Source organism: Carya illinoinensis, chromosome 13 (genome assembly GCF_018687715.1).
Source record: "Carya illinoinensis cultivar Pawnee chromosome 13, C.illinoinensisPawnee_v1, whole genome shotgun sequence".
NCBI classification, from domain to species: Eukaryota; Viridiplantae; Streptophyta; class Magnoliopsida; order Fagales; family Juglandaceae; genus Carya; species Carya illinoinensis.
Window position 1 is genome coordinate 457,005 of NC_056764.1, and position 25,648 is coordinate 482,652.

At 29.9% G+C, this 25,648-nt stretch overlaps 3 protein-coding genes and 1 long non-coding RNA gene across 4 annotated transcripts; 3 read left to right on the forward strand and 1 right to left on the reverse strand.

Annotated features, from left to right (window-relative positions):
• Window positions 1-2,726: 2,726 nt before the first annotated feature.
• LOC122292634 lies at window positions 2,727-4,439 on the reverse strand. Its single transcript, XR_006236980.1, has 2 exons — window positions 3,131-4,439; window positions 2,727-2,953 (listed from the first exon to the last, which is right to left on the reverse strand). It is a non-coding gene; the product is annotated as an uncharacterized LOC122292634 (long non-coding RNA).
• A 5,856-nt stretch (window positions 4,440-10,295) lies between these two features.
• LOC122292113 lies at window positions 10,296-15,163 on the forward strand. Its single transcript, XM_043100337.1, has 3 exons — window positions 10,296-10,640; window positions 11,327-11,837; window positions 11,928-15,163. The coding sequence occupies exons 1-3, from the start codon at window positions 10,296-10,298 to the stop codon at window positions 15,161-15,163; spliced, it is 4,092 nt and encodes a 1,363-aa protein (XP_042956271.1).
• Window positions 15,164-15,481: 318 nt separating this feature from the next.
• On the forward strand, window positions 15,482-17,564 carry LOC122292114 (replication protein A 70 kDa DNA-binding subunit D-like). Its single transcript, XM_043100339.1, has 7 exons — window positions 15,482-15,628; window positions 15,819-16,089; window positions 16,157-16,253; window positions 16,332-16,456; window positions 16,539-16,617; window positions 17,186-17,306; window positions 17,406-17,564. Exons 1-7 carry the CDS (start codon window positions 15,482-15,484, stop codon window positions 17,562-17,564), a joined length of 999 nt encoding a protein of 332 aa, XP_042956273.1.
• Window positions 17,565-22,596: 5,032 nt separating this feature from the next.
• On the forward strand, window positions 22,597-25,239 carry LOC122291384 (zinc finger protein WIP2-like). Its single transcript, XM_043099078.1, has 2 exons — window positions 22,597-23,458; window positions 24,659-25,239. The coding sequence occupies exons 1-2, from the start codon at window positions 22,895-22,897 to the stop codon at window positions 25,094-25,096; spliced, it is 1,002 nt and encodes a 333-aa protein (XP_042955012.1). The 5' UTR covers window positions 22,597-22,894; the 3' UTR covers window positions 25,097-25,239.
• The last annotated feature ends 409 nt before the right edge of the window (window positions 25,240-25,648 follow it).

Below are 25,648 nucleotides of genomic sequence, written 5' to 3' on the forward strand. Positions count from 1 at the left end.
ATCATCAGCTCTCTACAGAGAATGTCCATTTCGCACTGGATTTGCGGGATTTGCCTGCTCGTGGCTTTATAGTTAAAAGAAAATTAACATTCCTGTATATTTTGCTCAATGGCTTTATTAATCCATTTGCTTTTTGAGTTGAAAATAATGATGGCCTTTGTGCTGATTACTTTTGCTGCAACCAAGCATGTAATGCATCAAATGAGATGCATAATGCATGCAAATTAAGCTCAAGTCGTTTTCCCAAATGTTGTTGTTAACATACTCAGTGCCACGTGAGCGTAATGCATGCACTAGCAGTGGGAGTTTGCTGGAACCCTTTCCTACATTTGCTTTCCATCTTTGCTTTAATATTATTATTGTTATTTGCTGCTAGTTACAGTAGTTTGTATGATGTCTCCATGCTTAAAACTTAAAGTGGTAACAAAGTGCTCCAGTGTCTTTGCACCCCATGAGGAAGCTGTCTCTATCATCTTTGCATTAATGGTGATGGTTGAAAGGTCCATTTTGTGCGACAGTAGTATCCATCCGCTAACCCTAGAATTAGGATACTTGCTGTGTATACGCTGGTTTTCAAGACTGCGGTCACTGTCCATCATGTTCAAATTTAAAGGTGATGTTTTTTGGAGAGTACTATAGTCTTTACATGCAGCAGTGAGAAGTTGCTTTCTTGACCATATAATATGTATATATCCCTTGATTAAATGCTCCTTTGGCAAACTGATCAATTCCCCAGCTGGTAAAATCTTTTTGTTTGCTAATCCTGAAAAAACTGCTTAATTATTGTGTAATTAATCAGACAGTATATGGTTCATGTCGTGGTAGACCTGCTCTGTGCTGATCCATTAATACTCTTTGAGAAGTAACAGCTTCCACTGTCGATCTCTATTAATGTTACTTTTGTATTAATGCTTGAAACTTTTGCTTCCGTACAGAAACCTTCATGACTTAAGTAATAGGCTAACTAGATGATCATCTGGTCTTTTGAGAAAAAATGATGCATGATCATCAGTATTGAAGGTTTTCCAGAGTGCAGTCGACAGACAGCTCTGCGGAAAGATACTCAACTACTTCAGCGGCCTTTAAAAAAACAACTTAACTCTATCGGAAGTCAGATTATATTGTAAAATTCCATTTTACTCAAATATATTTATATATATCCAAGTTAGGGTTTTCATGAAGCTTCTGCGGATAGTGTTGAGTGGGTAACATAACCCATTAATCACAGATATGCGCGCCCATCAATCCCTTTCATCCAGTTAGCAAGAGACAGATAAATGAGCAATCCTTTCGCAATCACAGCGTCATACTTGTATGTGAACAGCGAGTTCCAATAATGAATCTATTAACATTGCATGCAGGTATCCATGAATTTCATGATCAAGACCTGCCACCCTCACATGAGTTATTTCCTACTAACAGCAACTTGTGATAATATCATGATCATTTTTTGGATACTTTGTACACTGGGAGTTATTCTCATCATGCCGACCTCTTGGCCAATCACGATATTTTGGGGAACAAATCAATTGGCCCTTTTACAAAAAATAAAAGTCTCTGGTTCTACAGTACTCCTACTAATTTATTTAACCGATTGATGATGACACGGTTGCAGATCTCTGACAAGTTTGTATCGAAGTGGCCAGTCATAAATTCACGATCAAAAGTACTACTTATTCAACATTAATATATAATTAGTAACTAATTGGGTAACACTTGCATAACACCAGCACTACTTAATGACTATAAAAATTTTAAAAACATTTAAAAATCAAACATTAGGTACGGCCTCCAAAACATGTCGATCTGTCATATCAGTGATGTTACGTGATTATTAGTACCGTTGGTGGTGTTACAAGCTGTTTCATTCTCATATAAGTAATGTTTTTTTAAGTTATTTTTACCTATTTTTTTATATATTCTATTAATATAATTAGTTAAATTAATTTTTTTAATACACAATCAATTATATTATTAAAATACATAAAAGATTATATAAAAGTGACTGTATATAAAATTAATTGATCAAAGACATATGATCAGGAATAATTGATATACAGATGAGTACCGATATCTAATCTACGCATGTTGATATGTGAGTTGTAATATATCATCAATTACTGAATTGAGCTAGCTCATGTCCGGCCCCTTGTCAGAATGGTAGGAGATTTATGGATTAGGATCGAGCGAGTTTGTGTCGGCCATGCGGAGATGAACATGCGATCGATGAGGCGCGAGCACTGCAGAAAGATGAGCTAGCTTTCTTGCATGGGACTATGTACATACATATCTATAGTGATTATATAAGCGGCAATCCGCTTGCTACAGTGTTAAGAACAGTAAAAAAAATTTTTTCAATTTTATCCTTTACTTTATTTGGAAATTACCGCAGTTTACATTTTACTTTCATTCCACCGACAGTTATTTTTGTCTTTCTGCCTCCCACCGACAGATTAGTTTGCTTTATTATTTTTCCGATTTTGCCCTTATTTTTGTTGTTCAGTTCATTGTGTTCAGTATCGTTTTACTTTGTCTTCAGTATCGTTTTACTTTGCCCACTTTATGTTATTGTCTTTTTACCATTAATACTTATCTCTTAATCTGACAATTTGAATCCAACTGTAGTTTAAATATCAGAATTTTTTTCATTTCCGTCTTGTGGCTCTCTACTACGTTCTGCTCTCTCACTCAGCATTGTAGGTACGTTTTATTTGTTTTCCTCAGTATTGTAAAAATTAATTGTATTGTATGAATCTATTTCTTATATTATGTAATTACATGATATGCATGTGTATTACAGCCAAAAAAAATGGAAAGATAAAACTATATTTGCATATTTACTATATTTGCATATTTACATCTTTATTTACATAGAGTAAACCCAACAAAACAATTAAATCCCTCATACAAATTGGATCTTCTGAAATTTAATCTTCAAATTTGTTCGTACGTCCTAAGAACACAAAAAAAAAAACAGCAGTTAAGAGTGAAAACACAAAACCGAGTTCCAAAATTTTTGAAAAAAAAAACTATCCAGTTGAAAATTTTCGTCTAGATGTGAAAAATATCTATCTATACTAATAATTTACATCAATACACGAAAATAATGAACAAATGAAAAAAATTTCACCTTCCGGCATGGTCGTGGGCTGCCGACTGGCCATTATCAGCCGATGTGAACTGCGATATTAGGAAGACCCAACAAACAACATATTCAACGGAAAAACCTAGAAATATCCATCAGGAAAAACAAAAACTTCCTTCAACCAAAAACAACAGATCCAACCAACAAACCGAAAATATCGTTCAGATAAAAAAAAATTAAAACCCAAACAGAGTACGTTAATACACAATGGTGAAATAATACACAAACGAAAAATATTTCACCTTCCGCCGTGGTAGTCGGCTGCTAAGCGCGGTCATAGGCAGCGGATCTGAGCCACCACGAGAGGAAGAACTAACAAATAACAAATCCAACAGAAAAATTCAAAAATATGCATAAAAAAATAACAATAAGTTGTTATTGTGCATGGAGGATCCGCACGTTACATACATCATTTGCAAAACAATAAGTTGTTGTACAGATCTGAAAATTCCAAACATCAAACAACAAAATAAGAGAACGGAAGAACAAAATAAGGCAAGAGACAAAAACAAGAACAAAAAAACGAGAAGGAAACTCAACCAAAAAAAAAAAATTTGTTCAGATCTTAAAGTAAAAACAGAACAAAATTTGAAAAACTGTCAAAAACATTCTTCATTGAAACGTATAAAAAATCAATAACAAATAAATGAAATAAACGGTTCAGATCTGAAAGTTTAGAAAAAAAAAATTCCCGTAAAAAATATTCTAGATCTAAATGCACAAAAGATGAACAAAAAAAAAATATAATAAACGCAAGAGATGAGTAGTTCAGACGAAACTACAGGAGATTAAAAGAAAAAGAAAGTAGAAACAAAGATCAAACAAGAAGATAAAAACTGAGAGAAAAAAAATTCCCGTAAAGAACATTCTAGATCTAAATGCACCAAAAAAAAATCAAATAAATGCAAGAGATGAGTAATGCGGACAAAACTGCAAGAGATTAAAAGAAAAATAAAATAAAAACAAAGATCAAACAAGAAAATGAAAACAGAGAGAGAGAGAGAGAGAGAGAGAGAGAGAGAGAGAGAGAGAGAGAGAGAGAGAGAGAGAGAGAGAGAGAGAGAGGAAGCTCAAATGGTAGGGGGCCGAAATGAGAGGGAGAGGGGACGGCTGAAAGTTGTAGGGGTGAAATGAAAAGGGTTAAGAGTTAAAGATGGTTATATATGGGTGTCTAGGGTTAGGATCAAATTTACTTTTCTACCCCTCTTATCATTTGTTTACTACCGGTTTAAGGGTTACGTTTATTTACTTATATATATTTATATCTATATTTGTATATTTGTATCTCTATCTATACACGGATGAATATATCAATATATATATAAATATTTATATATTTATATATTTATAGTTATATTATATAAATATTTATACATTTATAATCATTTAAACTTTTTATTATATTCATTTACTTTCAACTATCTACACTTTTAATCATAGTCATATTTAATATAATTTTAAATAATAATTTAAATAGTTATGGAAATAAAAAAATTATTTATAAAAATATTATCATACCTACAAAACAATTATTTAAATTTTTGTTTAAAATATTCATTAGAGTAATAATTAAAAAAATAAAAAAATATATTGAATGGTTAAATTTGTAAATATAAGAAAAAAATAATTAATAAAAAATAATATAGAAATATTATTTTAATATAATAGAGAAATAATAGAGAATGAGATATTAGAGGTTTTTGAAAAATGAGAAAAATTTGGATAATAATTTTCTAAAATATCATTTTTAGCTAAATTATACATAATTTTATGGAAAAATTAATATGAATGCCTTTATAAGATTACTTTTTTGTCATTTTTTCAAACTTGTCTGTTTTGCTTTTTGTTAGATTTTCATTTTTTTTTCCCATCATTTACACCACTTATATGTTGCTATAAAATTAATTTTAAATATTATTTTTTTAAATATTTTCTTCTAATCATTTAAAATTTGTATTATATTTATTTACTTCCAATTATCTACACTTTTTATCATAGTCATATTTATGATTGTTTTAAACAATAATTTTAAAAATAAATTAAATAATTATGGAAATATAAAGAATATAATTATAAAAATATTATCATACCCACAAAAATTTATTTAATTTTTTATTTAAAATATTCACTAAAATAACAATTCAAAAAATAGGAAAAAATATTGAGTTGTTAAATTTGTACATATAAGTTAAAAATAATAAATAAAAAAATTAGAAAAATATTATTTTAATATAATAGATAAAGAATACAGAATAAAATGTTACAGTTTTTTAAAAAATAAGTAAAATTTGGTGAAAGTTATAAAACTTTTACGAAATCTCGTTTCTAGGTAAATTATAAAGAAATTTATGGGAAACTTAATGTAAATGTTCTTATACAATTACTTTTTTGTTATTCTGTCAAAAAATTTTTTTCTTTGCCTTTTTTTTTTCCTTTTTATTAGATAACTTAACTAATTTGTTTGCCTTTTTTTATTTCCCATAAATGTAAATTTATGGGAAACGTAATGTAAATGTTCTTATAATCATTTAAAATTTTTATTATATTTATTTACTTATAATTATCTACAGTTTTTATTATACACATATTTATTATAATTTTAAAAATATTTTAAATATTTATGGAAATATAAAAAATTTATCATATCTAATTTTTTTTTTAAATATTCAGTAAAGTAACATTTTAAAAAATAAGAAAAAATATTGAGTTCTTAAATTTATAAATAGAGGTAAAAAATTAATAATAAAACAATAATAGAGTAAAATAGATAAAGAATAATGAATGAAATGTTAGAGGTTTTAAAAAAATAAGTAAAATTTTCCAAAAAGAAATTTGGATAATGTCTTCTTTTGGTAAATTAAAGAAAATTTTATGGAAAATCTAATTTAAATACTTTTATAATATTACTTTTCTGTTATTCTCTCAAATTTGTCAATTTTTTTTTTTATCAGATTCTGATTTTTTTCTTCATCATTTCGACCACCTATATATTAATATAAGATTGATTTCATATTTACTTTCTTCATTTTGTACATTTTGCTATTAAGTAAAATTGTTTTCCCTTATTCTTTTGACTTTTTAAAAGAATAGTTATAAAACTAAATATGAACTAAATTTATAAAACTAAATTTACTTGTAAAATGGGTGACTAAATTTATTCATGCTTTCCTTTTTCAATTGTAGTGCTATTTTTGTCTTTTTTATTTTTTACTTTTTATTTATTTTAACACAGATATAGTCAATTATTAGAGTAGTCATTTTTATTAATATTCAAAAAATCTTTGAAACATAAATAAACCTAATCTAAAACTCTTACACATAATAAAACAATGATATTGAGTAATATAAAGAAAAAAAAATTGTAGATGTAGCTAAAAATACAAATATAATTTAATATACATATAAAATTGAATAATAAATAAGAACATAACATTTCATTTATATATATGTCAATAATCCGTAAAAATAGTCAATATGGTTAATTTATATAAAATAGAGTTTGAATATTGGTTCTTTTGGATTAATTTTCAACTTTATGATTGATGTACAAATAAACTCAAAATAAAAGAACAAGAATAGAAAACTACAAGGATGTTTAAATTTATAAAACTAAATTTACTTGCAGAATGGGTAACTAAATCTTTTCATGCTTTTCATTTCTAATTGTAGTGCTATTTTTGTCTTCTTTATGTTTTACTTTTTATTTGTTTCAACAAAGATGTAATCAATTATTAAAGTAGTCATTTATTTCAATATTTAAAAAATCTTTGAAACATGAATAAACCCAATCTAAAAGTCTTACATATAATAAAACAATGATATTAAGTAATATAAAGAAAAAAAATTGTAGATGTAGCTAAAAATACAAATATAATTTAATATACATATAAAATTGAATAATAAATAAGAACATAACATTTCATTTTTATATATGCCAATAATCAATAAAAATAGTCAATATGGTCAATTTATATAAATATTAACATTGATTAGCTTAAATATGGTCAATTGTATTGAGTAATATAAAATAGAGTAAAAAATTTACATGTAACTTAAGAAAAATAGATTTTAAAATATATAAAAAATTCATACCAGCAAATGACAAGTTATCATTTTATTTTTGTACACAAAAAAATAAAAAATAAGAACAAAACAAATTAAAATATACATATTTATTAAAAATACACATCAACAACCAACAAAATTATTTAGGAAAAAAAAATAAATTGCTGTAAAAAAATAAAATAAAACAAAATTGATTCAAGTTAGGAATAAATTGTTCAAATTTTTAAAGATATGTTATATTTTGTTAAAAAACAAATTCAAAGAAAGAAAAAATATATAAATACATAACAATAAAAATAATGACTAAATTTGTTTATATTATTTAAAAATATAATAATAGAAAAAAATATATGCTTTAATTTTTTAAAAATTAATATTCTTCTTTCAACTAATAACGTCTTCTTCTTTTCTTAGTTTTAATTTCTTGTATTTTTTGTTGTTAAAAATAGTGGCTATTTTGTCATAAAAAGGATTAAAATTCATCTAATAATATATTATATCGGCAACAAATATAATATTGAAATTCTCATTTTATATAATATATATAATGTAATATACAAATATATAATATATAAATCTTATCTATATCTATATCTATCTATAGTGATAATATAAGCGCGAATCCGCGATGTACAGTGTTAGGAACAGTAGATCTTTTTTTCACCTTTTTTTTTTTTTTTTCCGTCCAATGTTTTTTTTCCATTTTACCCTTTACTTTATTTGGCAATTACGGCAGTTTACGTTTTAGTTTTACTTTGATGTATCTAAAGTTATTAAATTACTTTGTTTTGGTGATTTCATTTGTATAAATAAATTTTACATCTTTAAACAAATATATTCTTATTAAAAAAATTCTAATATATTATTTGTTGTCAAAAATAGGAGCTATCTTGTCAACAAGACGATCAAAATTCAGATCGCATTATAATCCTTTGGTAAGAAATTTGTAAGTGTTCATTTGTTTTATGAATATTAAATATTTATTTTTTGTCAAATTACATATTTAATTGTACATATTTCTTCAAAATAAAAAAAAAATAAAAAAAATCTAATGTACTATTTGTTGTAAAAAATAAGGGCTTTCTTGTCAATAAAAAAATCAAAATTCAAATCACATTACTCTTAAATATTTTTTATTTTACCTTTTGCTAAAATATTGCAAAAATCTATTTATTATATTTTGAATTTTATTTTTTAATAAACAAATGCTATGAAATTTTTAAAAATATAACAAATTTATTACGTATTGGTATATCTTTCTTTTATGTAAAATCATTGTATATACAAAAATTAAATATGTATATACCATATTTAGACATTAAAAATTCTATAGTGATTTTAAAAATAATACCATATTTAGACATTGATTTCTATATAAATTTGAATTTATCAAACTATAAAATTTATAGCTATAAATTCAAAAAAAAATTTTAGGATCAATTCTGTAACTGTAAATATTTGCAAAATAAAACATTATAATTTTATATTATTTCTGATTTAAACTGTTTAGATTTTATTTTTATTAAATTTAACCATTTAAAATAAATGTATGAATTAAAAAAATTAAATTAAATACAAACTTAATATATAATATAAATTTTTATCCCTTGTTTTATATAATTCATTAATTAAAATTTTCAAAATAAATTCTTAAAAAAACATTTGAATTTTATCAGTTGTATCCGTCATCAAAATTAATTGCAACAAATTAAAACTTTTTCATCTCTTTAAAAATTTTAAATAAAAATATTTGTTTTTGAAAATAGGTATTACATTTTCAAGTAAAAGATCTGAAGTTAACAAATATCGTGCTAGCTAAAGAAATTGTAAGTATTTTTTTTCCTTATATACTACAAATTCTTTACTTTATTCAATTCATGCTTAGAACTATATCTTTAGAAAAATATAAAAAATTTATTTACAAAAATTTATTATTTTGATTGTAACAATAAAATGTTAATTTTTTTGCTTAAAAAGTTTGATTAAATTTCAAATAAAATTTATCACATTTATTTTAGTGGTTTCATTTCTATAAATGAAATTTACATTACTTTAGATTTTTTAAAAAATATATTCTTATTAAATAAATTCTAATGTATTATTTATGTTAATTCTGATTTAAACTGTGTAGATTTTATTTTAAATAAATTTAACCATTTAAAATAAATGTATGAATTAAAAAAATTAAAATAAATACAAACTTAATATATAATATAAATTTTTATCACTTCTTTTATATAATTCATTAATTAAAAATTCCAAAAGAAACTCTTAAAAAAACATTTGAATGTTATTAACATTTTAAATTTGATATTATAATAACAAATGAGTATTCTTACTATTGCATATCAACTAAACATCAAGTTCTTACAATTTCGTTTATCAATTGTATTATTTTTGTGTTTACAAATAATTATTATGATATCTCTCATCAAAATTAATTGCAACAAATTAAAACATTTTCATCTCTTTAAAAATTAAAAAAAAAAAATATTTCTTCTTAAAAATAACATACATTTTTCTTTTTTAAAAATAGGGATTACATTTTCAAGTAAAAGATCTGAAGTCAACAAATATCCTGCTAGCTAAAGAAATTGTAAGTATTTTTTTCCCTTATATATTACAAATTATTTCATTTGTTCAATCCATGCTTAAAACTATATCTTTATTTAGCAAGTAATGTTTTATTCAATAAAGTATATAATATAAATAAATATATTTATTATACTTTCTTTTCTGTTCCAATCAATAAACTTTTTGAGAAAATTAAATTGCATCGTTGTTTAAATATTTTACATTAGATTGTAATTATTGCTTTATGTACTTTTTATTTTATGTCAATTTAAAATTTTGAACTTATAATTTACTTTATTAACATATTGAATGATAAAATTTTATTATTTAATTCCAAAATCTTTACTTCAGGAAATAATTAAATAAAATTCGGCTTCAAAAACAATCAACAAAAAAAATGTCGTCTAAAGATCTTCTACAAAACAAAAAAGATCAATTGCAACAAAGAACAACAAAAAGACATGCTCAGAAACAAGTTTCAAAAAGAAGTATGATTGATTTTCAAGATTCAATGTCATCTGATATTGATCAAATGATTACATCAATCGATGATACATCAGATGATCATCTCCAACCTATTAGCAATATTGAACACTCTAATATTCAACAATGTCATGGAAAGAGGTCCAGAATTTCTCGCCGTAATTTTAACATTCTTGGAATGACCTCCTCAGAAGAGCATAGCATATGTCCAGATGTTCATATCCTTGGTAAACATTCAGAAGAATCTACACAATTAAATATTTCATACAGTTATTCTACTGGCTCAAGTTCTTCTGTAAATTTGTCGAGAGGAAAATCAACAAATACACCAACAGAGACAAGTCAACTTTCTGAACAACTTATAGTCCATCAGGTTTAGTAACTTTTATTTTTTCCCATCATATATTTTATTTATTTACTCTCTTTCAATAATTATTTTTTGTGTAAAATAGGCTCTTCCTGTTGATCAATCACAATCAAGTCCTCAAAAAAATCTGCGAACACATACTTTGGGTAAGAACTAAAAATAAAATCAATTATTTAATAACATTATATTTTATTCTTATTTATATTTAAAATATTGATTCAAAAAAATTATTTAATTATTTCTAATGAAATTTCTTATATTTGTTTTTGCTTTACCCCAACTCAATAGGTACATTACGTCGTCATAATGTTGTACATAGACAAATATTACAAAATGTTCCAGTTGAAGCAAATTATTTACCAAATGTGCCACATTGTAAGCATTGCAAAGCAAAAAGATTCTTTCATGAAACAAACAGTTTCTGCTGTGCTGACGGATCAATCTCTTTGGTTACAAATGATGTTCCAGATCAACTCTATAATTTGTTTGTTTCAAATACTGCTGAATCTACACAATTTCGAACATATGTTCGAACGTACAACAACAAATTTGCTTTCACATCTTTTGGAGTTAAATTTGACAGAAATTTATGTCGAAGAAACAGAGGAATATATACATTTCGAGCTCAAGGTCAAATTTATCACTATCTCCCTGATTTGATTCCTTCAGATGGTCAACCTTCTAATTTGCAGCTATATTTCTATGACATTGAACATGAATTTGAGAATCGCATTGTTGACTCAATCAGAATGGATCCTTCTATTATTGCCCAACTTATGGATCTCCTTCGTGTAAATCCATATTCAACATTTTTTCGATCTATTGGTGATTTACCAAATTTGGAATATCAAAAAATCTGTATAAAATCAGATCCTGGTTTAGATCAACGGGTGTTTAATGCCCCAACATCATCAGAAGTTGCAGCTATTTGGGTTGAAAATGATGATTCAGAACATTTAACACCTCGTGATATTTTCGTATTTAACCATATTGGCGGGAGTCATTTAGTTCAATATTATTTTGGATGCTATGATCCGCTTCAATATCCTTTACTGTTTCCTCTCGGAGATATTGGATGGCACCAAGGCATACAAAGAATTAACAAAAGAACTGCATCTGTATCTACCAATAATTGCACAACTCAATTAATTGATCCTCATCAATCAACATCAGCAGAAGAATTACTCAGAAGAGAACAACAAGGTTAAATTTTCTATGCTATCTTTTTTATACAACTTATTATTAATATATTTGGTATGTATTTTTCTAAATAATTTTTTATTACTTTTGTAGTTTTAAAGAAAAAGAGAAAAGATCCCATTGTTTCTTGCCGTGAATATTACTGTTACAAGTTACAAATCAGAGAAAATCTGAAATCTATTCTTCTAATTTCTGGCCGACTTCTTCAACAATTTGTTGTTGACATGTATGTCAAGATAGAGACTTCAAGGTTAGATTATTTTCGTTGCAATCAACAACATATTCGATCTGAATTATATCAAGGCATTGTTGATAGCATTAATCTTGGAGAAACAAGCGCTTCAAGAATTGGCAAACGTATAATTTTGCCTTCATCTTTTATTGGAGGCCCAAGAGATATGCAAAAAAGATATTTAGAAGCAATGACTTTAGTTCAACGATATGGCAAACCAGATATTTTTTTGACAATGACATGCAATCCAAACTGGAAAGAGATCTCAACTCAATTGTTACCACATGAGGAAACCCAAAATCGACCTGACTTAATTGCTCGAATCTTTAGAGCAAAATTAGAGGATCTGAAGTATCAACTATTCAAACGAGAAATATTTGGAAAAATCTCAGCATATGTATATGCTATTGAACACCAAAAAAGAGGACTTCCACATGCCCATTTCCTAATTATATTGCGTCAAGATTGGAAATTATATGCACCAGAATCTTTTGATGAGATCGTATCTGCTGAATTACCTGACAAAGACAACAACTTACATCTCTATACAGCTGTTGTTAAGCATATGATGCATCGCCCGTGTGGAGTTCTAAATCCAACAAATGTATGCATGAAAAAAAATAGTTGTTGCAAAAATAATTACCCAAAACAGTTTGTCTCAAACACTGTTGTTGGAAATGATTGCTTCCCAATATATAAACGCTGCAACAATGGAAGAACAGCCAAAATCAGAGGACATGATTTAGATAATCGTTGGGTTGTTCCATATAACCCTTATTTACTTGCAATGTTTGACTGCCATATTAATGTTGAGATATGTTCTACAATAAAAGCTGTCAAATATCTCTACAAATACATTTATAAAGGTCATGATCGTGTTGCCTTTAATCTGGTTTCTGAACAAAGCACTCAACAGATTGATGAAATTGAGCGATTTCAATCAGCTCGATGGATTGCTCCACCAGAGGCTGTATGGAGAATATTTGGGTTTATTATCAATGAGGTTCATCCAGCAGTCTATAGCTTACATTTACATCTTGAAAATCAACACCAGGTTACTTTCCGTGCACATGAAAACTTAACAAATGTGATGAACTCTGACTTTTCAGCAAAATCAATGCTAACTGAATTTTTCGCAACAAATCAAGTTGATCAGAATGCCAGAAAATTGTTGTATAAAGAATTTCCTGAATTTTATGTTTGGAGCCAACAATACAAGATGTGGACTATTCGGAAAAAACAAGTTGTGATAGGTCGAATTGTTACAGCAAATCCTTTTGAAGGAGAAAGGTATTATCTGCGGATGTTATTAAATCATATAAGAGGTCCTTTATCATTTGATCATCTCAAAACTGTAAATGGTATCTTGGCCCCCACATTTCGTGAAGCTGCAACTATGTATGGTTTATTACAGAGAGATGACAGTTTAGAAGAATGCTTATATGAAGCCTCTCTTTACCAAATGCCTTTCAGTTTAAGAAGACTATTTGCAACAATTTTGGTTTACTGTAATCCTACAAATCCAAGAGATCTTTGGGAGTGCTTTGAACAAGATATGTCTGCTGATTTTCAATTAGTTGAAAGTTCTTCATCAACTGTTAGAACTGAAACTTTACGCTCTATCTCCACAATATTTGAATCAATGGGTAGAAACATCAATTCGTTCCATCTCATCGACCAAAACATTGATTTTGATCAAGATGAGTTTTTGTTTAGAGAAATTGATGATGAATTAGCTGTTCCAATTCCAAAAGAAGATCTTCATGCATCAACACTGCTTAATTGCGAACAACAAAATGCTTATAATTCTATCTTACAAAAAGTTTTGTCAAATGAAGCTGCCATATTCTTTATTGATGGTCCTGGTGGAACAAGAAAAACATTTTTATACAAAGCACTCCTTGCTACAATAAGAACAAAGCAATTAATTGCTCTTGCAACTGCTTCATCTGGTGTAGCTGCATCAATCTTACCTGGAGGTCGAACTGCACATTCACGATTCAAAATTCCACTAGATACCAACAAAAATCTCACATGTAGTGTCAGCAAACAAAGTGGACTTGCAAGATTACTACAAAAAGTAAAGTTGATCATATGGGATGAAGCTCCTATGTCAAGAAAAGAATTTATAGAAGCATTGGATAAAATGCTAAAGGACATTAATGATTCAGAATTATCTTTTGGTGGAAAAGTTATTGTATTTGGTGGAGATTTTCGTCAGATTCTACCTGTGGTCCCAAAAGGAACAAGACAACAACAGATTGATGCTAGCTTAGTTTCTTCCTACCTATGGCCAAAATTGACAAAAATTCGTTTGACTGAAAATATGTGTGCAAGATTAGATCCAGAGTTTTCAAAATACATATTGGATTTAGGGAATGGGTTACCACCAACCACAATTAATGAACACGTCAGAATTTCTGCAGTCATGTTAATTCCATATGAAAATGATGCTGCTTCTTTGGATCATTTGGTGGATACTGTTTTTCATAATATTTCTGATTATTCAGCAAATATTTCAAGCATGATGAATCTAGCTATATTGACACCAAAAAACAGTTATGTTGATGAAATAAACACTTTATTGATTCAAAGATTTCCTGGAGAGTTAAAACAATATTACAGTTTTGATGAAACAATCGACGCATCTGAACAAGCAGTCATGGAAGATTTCTTACACACTTTAACACCGAATGGACTTCCTCCACATGAATTATTGTTGAAACAAAATTGTCCAATCATGTTATTGAGAAACATCAATCCTTCAGAAGGACTATGCAATGGAACACGACTAATCTGTCGTAATTTTGATCGTAACGTTATTCATGCAGAAATTGCAGTTGGTCATCATAGTGGCAAAAAGGTTTTTATTCCAAGAATTCCATTTTTACCAAATCCTGATGAAAACAGTGGTTTCCCATTCAAACGAACTCAATTCCCTGTTAAACTAAGTTTTGCAATGAGTATAAACAAGTCACAAGGACAGACATTAGATTTTGTTGGGATATACTTGCCACATCCAGTTTTCTCACATGGACAATTATATGTAGCTTTATCAAGAGCTAAGACTATTTCTGCAATCAAGATTTTGATATGACCAATCTCAACTGATGAACCAGAAAAAAACTGCACAAAAAATATTGTCTACACAGACTTATTAACATTGGCCTCCTCTGATTGATGTTACACAGGTAACAAATTTTATTTTTTTATATTTAATTTTAACTGCTATAAATAAATTAGAAATTTCCTACAATTTTTTTTTTTTTATATTTTCAATATTCTATTAATTTATTCTTGTTAACTAATTAATACATATAAGTTTTCTATTAGTTTTTATTTTACAGTTTAATTAATTCCATTTCTTTCCTTATATATATTGACTTCATTTCTTTTTGTCTTATCAGTTTTCAAAATGCGGATCACTTATACATCAATTAAAGATATTACTCCAAAGACAAGGGACTGGAAAATCAAAATGCTCGTGGTTGAAAAATCCCCCAAACGAATTGGGCAACACTCATCAGTAAAATACCAAAATCTAATGTTGGTAGATGAACAGGTACAATATTTTTTTCTTTACTTACAATTTATTCTACAAATATACCTATATATATATATATACTTTATATAACATATCTTACACATTCTATGTAATTACATTTACTTGTAAAATTTTTTTACTTTTTTTTAAAAACAAATTCCTTACTTATTATAAAAACTAACAACCTATACTTTCTTATATAATATAGGGAAATCGTCTGCAAGCAACAATATTTGGAAATGATATTGATTCAAGAGAAGACTCTCTACAGATGTTTCGATCCTATTATATTATAAACGCATATGTCAAGCTACTGGATCCTAAATATCAAACTGAGTCGCATCAATACCAATGGATTATAAATGCAAAAACAATCATCGAAGAGATACCAGAAAATGAACAACAAGTAGAAATACCAAAGTACAACCTCATTCCCATTAACGAGTTGGATGCTTATAAGGATTCAATTGCAGAAATAGGTAAATTATTATCATTTTTTAATTTTTTTTTTCCTAAACAACTAATAATTTCAATATTTTTAATCAGATCTCTTAGCAGTTGCTCTTCACATCAAACCTCCAAAAGAAATAACATTAACAAATGGACCAGCTACTCTTCAAGAGATCTATGTTATAGATCAAAGGTAAATTTTTTCCCCCTTTTTAATTTTTTAAAATTCTTTTATAAATTCTTTTTAATTTTCTCCTTTCATATCACGTAGCTTCAATCCTATCTCGTTGACTATGTGGGGTCGTTTTGTTCAAGATGAATGCAAAAAAATTTCTGAAATAATCGAAACAAAACCAATTCTACTTGCAACAAAGCTCAAAGTTCGTTCTTACAATGGTAATTCTAATAATTCAAGTTCTTAATTCTTATTTTAAATCTTATATTTTTTAATTAATAATTATTTATATTAATGAAACAGGACTATCTCTTTCATCTCGACCAGCAAGTGCATTTACAATCAATCCTCTTATCCCTGAAGCAAAACCACTGCAAAGATGGTAATTCATATTAATTACACTATTTTTTATTAACACATCTATTAAAAATGTTCCAATTATAATTTATTTTTTTCTTTTTTTAAGGATTGCAATCAATGATTCAAGACTTGAAGTCATAATTGCAAAATCGTTAAAATACCCATCTACATCTTTATCGTCAGTTGGTATTCGACAAATAACAAAAAATTGTGATGTTGCTGCATTACTAAAAAGTTTGCAACCAATGGAGGTAAATTATTTTTCTTAACATCATATTTATATTTATATTCCTTCTCATTAAATAAAATATTGTTCTTAATATAATATAGAAAGCAAAATTCTGGATCAAGGCAAAGATAAATATCATAAATTTGCGCCAAATCTTCTTCTATATGTCATGCATCAATTGTAACAAAGGAACTGGGCATGACCATAATGAAAGTTTTCTCTGTTATCACTGCAAACATCAAAGTGTTGCTGAACCACGGTACACATTTTTTTAACTTCAATAATTAACAAATCATTTCAAAATTATTCACATATTAATTTTACCAATACTAACAAAAAATAATACTTTTATTATTTACAGTTGTCGAGCATATGTTGAAGTTGACGACGGGACAGGAAAATTAGCAGCTGTTATGTTTGGTGAACTTGCAGAAAAAGCATTGGGTCATTCAGCCATTGATTTCATGAATCAAACTGGAGAGGTAACTTTATTCTTTTTAACAAAAATTTCAAATAAAATTATATATAAATTATTTTTACATTTATTAATTATCTAATCTCACTAAATATTTACTACACAGGAACATTTACCATTTATACAAAAAATGGCATCAGAAGCTTCAGAAAATCAGTGGATGATTCAACTTGCTGTAGACCCAGAAATATTCAACCAACAAAGACACAAAAACTTCAATGTTATCTCCATCGATCCTGTCCAATATGGACCTGAGCTTGAATGACAACTAGACAAAAAAACAAATCCATAACTCATTTTGTTGTTTATATCTGTATACTGTAATATTTTTGCTGACAAATTTTTGTAACTTAACTAAACAGGTTAACAATACAACGAAGCAAACGTGCATCGCACGTTAGTCCTCAACTAGTAATATATATATATATATATATATATATATATATATAAGTATATATACGCGGTCACTAGCTGCCATATATGGTGATCAGTTGTTCACAATTCATCACTCATCCTAAAAAGGAATTGTTTTTAATCATAGTAATGGTTGCATTTTTTAACTTTTTAAACATTACTTTACAGGGGAACTAAGGATGCAGATTTAATTTATATATATCGAATTTATAATTAACCATGAGGAGCAGGAAAACCAGATGATCATGACTTCTGTTAATGTACGTTGACATGCCATTAGTTTTAGTAGTTTAGGTATAAAAGTACATGAGAAACACATCGAAAGTAAAAATTGAAGTAACTTTGGTCGGGGCTTCGTGGGGTTCCATGATGCATTAAGGAGGCAAACTTGTTTGGAAATTTTAAAACTTGTCTTGGCCGGTGGTGGAGATCACTCATGAAAACCCTCATGCATGCTCAGTTTTCAAGCATATACTCGTGCAGCCTTGGAAACATTAAAGTATAAGCTTGGGCTCTTGTCAAAAGGGAATAGTACAACTCTCTCGAGACTTTTAATTAAGAGCAAAAAATATTATCTTATGACTTCAATAATTAATTAATAATTAGTATATATTGTAAATTAAGGCAAAACCAGTAATTATTTATTAATATGGACTTAGATCCATACTTAATTAATGAGTCATCCACTGCATGCATGTAATTACTGCAGGTAGCACATAAATTGTACGTTCTGAGAAGTGAGATGGAAAATAATGTGTATGTATATATATATGTGAACAATGCTATGTACAGTCCCCATTTAAGGATTGCGATGCATGCATGAACAATTTTATCTTTAAAACTTTTTAAAATTACTAAACTATTACTTTTAAAATGATTTTTTTTTTCTTTAATAAATGGCCTATACATATATTCCCTACTTAGAGACTGCAAATAGAATTTCTCTATATATATATATGCACTACAACAAATATGGCCTTTTCCCAAGGCAAATTATGGTGGAAAATACTTGGTTGATCACACAAATTTATAAGTTTGTGCATGGAAAATGATTAAGGTTGTTGCAACAACATCGCATACGATTGACAATTGAGTTTTGGTGGGAAAACAACCCTTTTGCGATGAACATAAGTTGCCGCCACAAATAATCCCCACATATTACACGTTCAATGTAAAATGAGAGAATGAATTAGGATGAAGGTGACGATGGGAACAGGGAACATAATTCTCTTTGTGAAATATGATTTTTATGGTAAAAATTATGTTTTGATCAAACGATTTCTCCTAAATTTTTATGAAACCTTTGTTAATTTCGCCCATTTCATAAAATCAATCCCCTAATCAATGCTTGTGGGTTGAGGAAATTAGGGCTTGGTGGAGATACTTTCGCAGCAAGCAAAGAGTCGGTGTCCACGATCTGAAATCAATCCCAAGGCCAGTGTCCACCACGTTCAACCCCAAAAGACTCGGCTGGAGCTTCCAATGTCGACTGAATGTAAAGCACTCTACCAAATATCCTTCCCCCTATTTGATTATAAACATAAACTAGGCATCGGTCTTTCATGGTAAATCAATGCCATTTGATTTCTTCCTTACCCATCTTCTCACGAGGAAATCCAAAATGATGGCTTATTTGTGAAGAACTTGGAAGCCTTTCTCAATCGTTTAAGTCACTGGGATTTTTTTTTTTTCATTTCTTTCTTTCTTTCTAAGAGTTGGGATTTTGATGGAAAAAGATAATTTATTTCACCAATTTTATGACACGAGACTCCTACGACTGAAATTGGTGAATAAAGATCTTTTCTCATGTAAGTCATACCTTTCCGACCACACACCCTCCGGGAAAAATTATTATTTGTTGTAGTGCACCTAGCTGCATGCGTAAGTAAAAGCTAGCAATATATAGGTGAGTCGGTTAAAGAGAATGCTACATACATTCTTTAAAAAAAAATGATATTCCAATTTTATTGAAAAACCTTCACTTGTAACGGAGGACAACCGTGGTTATAAATTGACACTTGGAAAATATAGAAAAAGACCAAAACCCAAACATAAAAAAACCTTAATAACCAAATCATTCAAATACAATGTCAAGACAAAAGACAAAAGCCTAACACAAAATTAACCGAAGACAGGACAACCTGTAAGAAAAAGCAAGCAAGCAAATATGGAGAATATAAACAAAATAAATAGAAAATAACTTACCAAGCACAAACCCTACGAAACCCTTAAATAAGGAAGGCCCAATTTGTCCATGTGAATGAGACCTCTTAAAAGACTGGACAACATCTGATCTCTAGATCAAACAGAATTCAAACCCTCAGCACCACTCTTTGCTAAAAAAATCAGCTACTGCATTACCTTCACAAAAAATATGCTACATACAGTCGTAGAATGTATAAATACCGTACATTTGTTTAAAAAATTAACTATGATATATTATTAAAAAATTAATATTTTTTTATATGATCTCATATTTATTCATTTTTTCAAACAAAATTATACGACACTTATACACTTAACGATTGTAAATATCATTTTTTCCAATAAAATAACACTAGCTAAAATGCCTTGTGATCTTCAAGCATAACATTAAGATAGCGTTTGGTTATCAAGCCTAGCCCAACTCAATTCAACTCATCTCATTTAATCATTATAATTTTCTCAATTTTCTCAACTTCCAATAAAAAATATAATAAACAATTCAACTTTTTCAAATCCTGAAATAATAATAATATTAAAAAATAATATTTTATTTAACTTTTAACTTTTAACTCATCTCAACTCAACTCATCATCCAAAATTCTTCTACAATACTATTAATATATTATAAATTATTAAATTTTACTCAACTGGGTTTCGAGATAAGCTAAAAAATATTTACTTTGAAAAACCAAAATTAGTAGTGTTTTTTTTTTTTTTTTTTTTCAGCATGGACGTTGATGGTCAAAGCTGTAGCGTTAATCTCAAGCTAGCTAGATCTCAACGTCCAGACTCGAATATCATTACGGTTAATTTTAGCAAACCTAAATAATGATGCTCGTTATGATCACTATGTAATTAAGTTTTCTTTTAGATAATTGGAATATTGGGTTTATAGTAAAGAGATCATCCGATATTCATAAAGTTTCAACTCCCTAGAGTTCAAGTATATAAATTAGCTAGCTTGTTTAAATGACTATAATTAGTTAGACTTGGGAATTTATCTCAGAGATACACATACAGAACGAAAATTCATTTATCTGAATCATTCTTGGCCGCAGATTTAAATGGGAAAGGGGAAAAAACAAAAAACAAAGGGTCCCAGGCATGATAAAACTCAACCCCATGCATATTGCGCACATTTGTGATCCTTAGATTTCCAAATTCCTTGAACTCTTTCAACAATTAATCGAAGGATCCGACAGTAGTACTCTAGACTATCTCAAATTCAACAGTAGGGACGAACATCATTGCATGCCCAACTTCTAGGTGGTGGGGATCAGCCATCGGAAATTTGACTCGGCACTAGCTAGGTACTTTGAATATGTAGTACTTTTTTTCTTTCCCTTGCGATATATAGAAGACAAAATAATTCAAATTGTCTGTAATCTTGTGACTTGTCCCATTTTCGTTGTGACCGCGGCCTCATTGTACGTTCGAAGTCGATCCATGATCTCCTTCATCTTCTTCCGATTAAATAGGCCGGGGCGCGCTAGCTAGCTTATGATCTCTGTCTGATCTGTAAGGAATAATCAAAAGATAAGACTAGGTTTCTGAAATTCTTTGAGATCGAGTATATATCATCCTAATCCGTTTTATCTGGTCATGATCACTACTACTTCCATCTTAATTAATGATTAACAGAAACATATAGCTTTTCATCTGTCCTGTGGCTGCAGTACCAGTACGTTTGTACGGTTCGCTTTAATATTACAGATAGTACTAGTACTTCTTTCCAGCCACTAGCTAGCTTAACATTTGCCAATCACTTTCACGCCATAGTACGTACCGACATGCATGCCGTTCTTGATTTTGATGGATATAAGCAGCTACACGTGTCCAAATCGCGTCAATGCTAGCTAGCTGCAAACTTCTGTCGAATGATCGATTCTCCGGATTGGAGTGCCGTCTTTCACTAAGTGCGAAGTACTTTTAACCTCAAGAAATTAGAATGGACACTGCTGGCCGACATGAACATGAACGTGTCATTGTCTGCAAGGTGTTCACTGATCGGTACATTCTGTCAAGTATTTCGGAAATCGGAATATTTAATAGAAGAAGAAATTAAATTACTGTACAAAGTTTTATGTACTTTTAAATTGTATCTATCTTAAAGTGAAAAATACAGTAACTAGTGTGAAGCTAACTTTGCTAAGCAGACAAGTTCAGTAATTAGTATTGAAAGTCCATGCATGCATATCATATAGATATATAGATATATATATATATATATATATATATATATATAATATGAGATTATGCTTCAAGGGGAATTCGTCATGCTTTTAGAGAAATGACTCAAGTTACATACTCGATCGATCGGTAGCCAAACTAGGTGTACTTAAAAGGAGTCATTACTCGATCGGCAGGCAATATGAGGTGTAGAAGGAGTACTTTCTGCCAGAAATTATAGGAGATTTATGGGCATGCAATAGATAGAGCAGGTTTGTCATACATGCACACATACATATATATATATATAATTTCACATCCCAAATCTACTCTACTGCGCTTTGATACTTATATAATTATATTTGACGGTGGCAAGTGAAAAAGAGGGCTTGCACGTATTAGAAACACTAGACCCGCCAACTGAAGCAAATGTCGGATGGTGCCTGAAATATATATATACATTTATAATTACATTTTGCTAGAGAGTGAGAGCGAGAGAGAGAGAGAGAGAGTGTGTTCGCCCGGGCTAGCTCTCCTTTCTTAGGCGACTACGGGCAATGTCTAATCTCTGACGTACTATAGCATTGGCTTTTTCTCTCTTTTCTCCTTTTCTCATCTACTCGCCTTGTTCTTTAACTTCTTGGTCTCCAGGGGGTAATTTCTTGACTTTCTACTTGCTTTCAGCTTTTCTCTTTTACTATAAGATTACCCCTACCCTTTCTCTCTCACACATAAATATTTATATATTCCTCTGGTTGCTAAGTACCAAACATCCACCTCTTCGTTCTTCCTATCCAATCTTTAACCATGACAGACCCCCACTCCAATTTCTGCACAGGACGGCTCAATTTCATGCCTGATCTCCATCCTCACTTTTCTTCTCTACCTTCTTATTACTCTTTGAATTCCTATCCTTTTTTTGATTCCTATTCAGACAACATCATAAAGAACAGATCTTCCATTCAGTACCAACCCTCTATTCCCTCATCACCTCCCTCACCTCCTCTGAAGGAAGCTCTTCCTCTAATAAACAGCTTAAGCCAAACCAGACATGAAGAACACGAGTCCTCAAGTAGTGCAATGGAAGAGGAAGAGGACAAGAACAAGGTTGATGGAGATGAAACTTTTGCCGTAGCCCTACACATAGGCCTCCCTAGCCCTAGTTCGCATTCGGGCTCTATGTTGATCTCTCCTTCAGCAGATGTGACGGATAAGGAAGGAGGAGTACTTAGCGTGATGTCAGGATACCCCTTGGAAAGACCCAACCAGAGTCAGTACTGGATTCCAACCCCTTCACAGATTCTCATTGGTCCTACTCAGTTCACCTGTCCAGTTTGCTCCAAGACCTTTAATAGATACAATAATCTCCAGGTACGCCTCCATTGCATGAATCAAAATTCCCTAAGGCTTAGCTTTTCTTTCTTCGATCTTCTCCCTTTTATTCACTCACCTTCCTCTCTATTTTCAGCACTTCACGAGTTCTTGTTGTCCTTCTTTGGGCTAGATTAAGGCTTTCCCCGTATTTTGTTATATATATGTGTATATATATATGTTTCTGTCATCATGTCATGTAAACACACATATATACTAGCTGATCCAGTACTTTTCTTTGTTTTATTTTACCGTTCATGAAAATGTTCCCCGGCCTTGCTTTGGCACTTTGAAGATTATGCAGCACGCAGTTGCAAGTGTGAGAGAAGAAAATAGCATTTATAAGATCTAGTATATGCATACTTCAGAAGTTCTGATCCTCTTGATCAAGATCCTGAGCTTACAGTCTGAAGTCTGAACCCTCCAGTCTGTTCAATGTAGTTAAGTAGCAGTAAAATTTTGAAAAGACATCTCTTATGCATGCTGATTAAAACAAACCTGAGATTCATCAGATGCAACTACACGAAGAGGGCTGGGAGGAGACAACTAAAACCATATGGCATTGGCCGTCTCCTTTAAAGAAGAAAAGTCCTAAACAATTTTCAGCCTAGAAGTACGGTAAATCAATAACTTTTCGTCCAAACAGAAGTCGGCTAAATATCTGTATCCAAGTCTCATAGATATGTTACTAATCAGTCCACAATTGTGAGAGAAAAATAGTTCTTTGGAAATTCAGATAACACATGCCTTGTTACTTTTACGACTATTCTGTGGTCCTTGACAGGTTGGAGATTTTAGATTGACAGCATTAATGGTGGAAATTTATAAGTGGTATTATATTATATTTAACCCAACACAATAAGTTTCTGATCAAATATCTTTAGGTGAACGAAGAGGGAAAAAAAAGGGGCGAATCTAGATTTTGAAAAAAGGGTGGCTTCAAATCTGAAAAAAGGAAGAAAGAAAGAAAGAGAGGCGAATTCAAATTTAAGATAACTAGGGAAACTAAATGGATAATAAGTGATCAGTGAAGCAAGACTGTAAGATGTGGTGAGTGCATATGTTTTTTTGGGTAAAAGTGCGGGTCTCTCTTTGCCATCAAAGTTTGAAACCTGGTTTTAGATGCAGTGATTGTCCCATGTGATTTTCAGGGCTCTATCTCTCTCTAACAGTAAACATGCTTTTTTCTTGGCACTGCAGATGCATATGTGGGGACATGGATCTCAATACAGGAAAGGACCACACTCTCTGAAGGGAACTCAGCCGACAGCCATGCTAAGGCTCGCATGCTATTGCTGTGCACCAGGATGCAAGCACAATATAGAGCACCCAAGAGCGAGGCCTCTGAAAGATTTTAGAACCCTCCAAACACATTACAAGAGAAAGCATGGGACCAAATCTTTCATGTGCAGAAAATGTGGCAAGGCATTTGCAGTGAAAGGTGATTGGAGAACCCATGAGAAGAACTGTGGGAAGGTTTGGTATTGCATTTGTGGGTCGGACTTTAAGCATAAGAGATCTTTAAAAGACCACGTCAAGGCTTTTGGCGTCGGTCACGGAGCTTTTGGTATCGATTGCTTTCGAGAAGAAGATGAACCTGCATCAGATAATGAACTTGATTGTGACTCCTCGATGTGAAATTAATTATGAAATTGAGTCTCTTGGGGAATTCTCTGGTCATCACTTCATGAACTGGTATTTAGCTGATCTACTTATTTAATTATATGGCTCAAGACATATGAAAAATTTACTTTATTTATGCCTTCTTTCACTCTACTTAACTACCTTCTACATTCAATGTTAATTAGCTTCACTTACACTGTAATTCACCAATTTTTCAAGGACGTATATAGTGAAGATCAAGTACTGCAAGTCTTCCTAACACTTGTGTGCTAGCTGGCCGATATATGCGATGATCACTAGCCAGAAGTTTAATTAACCTTAGGGGTTACGTACGGAGAAATTCCATGTGCAAAATGAAGAAGATAATCAATTGATTCCTAGTCATGTGGAGCTAGCTAGGTTTAATTGAATTAAGCGTTCTCAAGATGCAGCTTGTGAAGAATGAATTCACTGATCATGTGGATACGTGATATAATTAATTGGTTGTACGTGGGGGTAAGTAATGTTCAAGAAAACCCGGCCTTGAATAAGTTAATCATATATAGAAATTATCTCTAAAAGATTATA

Coding starts and splice junctions, on each gene's coding strand:
- LOC122291384 (XM_043099078.1), top strand. CDS start 22,895: ATGACAGACCCCCACTCCAATTTCTGCACAGGACGGCTCAATTTCATG. Junction 23,459..24,658: donor ATAGATACAATAATCTCCAG/GTACGCCTCCAT, acceptor TTGGCACTGCAG/ATGCATATGTGGGGACATGG.
- LOC122292113 (XM_043100337.1), top strand. CDS start 10,296: ATGTCATCTGATATTGATCAAATGATTACATCAATCGATGATACATCA. Junction 10,641..11,326: donor AACAACTTATAGTCCATCAG/GTTTAGTAACTT, acceptor TCTAATTTGCAG/CTATATTTCTATGACATTGA. Junction 11,838..11,927: donor ACTCAGAAGAGAACAACAAG/GTTAAATTTTCT, acceptor TTACTTTTGTAG/TTTTAAAGAAAAAGAGAAAA.
- LOC122292114 (XM_043100339.1), top strand. CDS start 15,482: ATGCGGATCACTTATACATCAATTAAAGATATTACTCCAAAGACAAGG. Junction 16,090..16,156: donor GGATTCAATTGCAGAAATAG/GTAAATTATTAT, acceptor ATTTTTAATCAG/ATCTCTTAGCAGTTGCTCTT. Junction 17,307..17,405: donor TCATGAATCAAACTGGAGAG/GTAACTTTATTC, acceptor TTTACTACACAG/GAACATTTACCATTTATACA.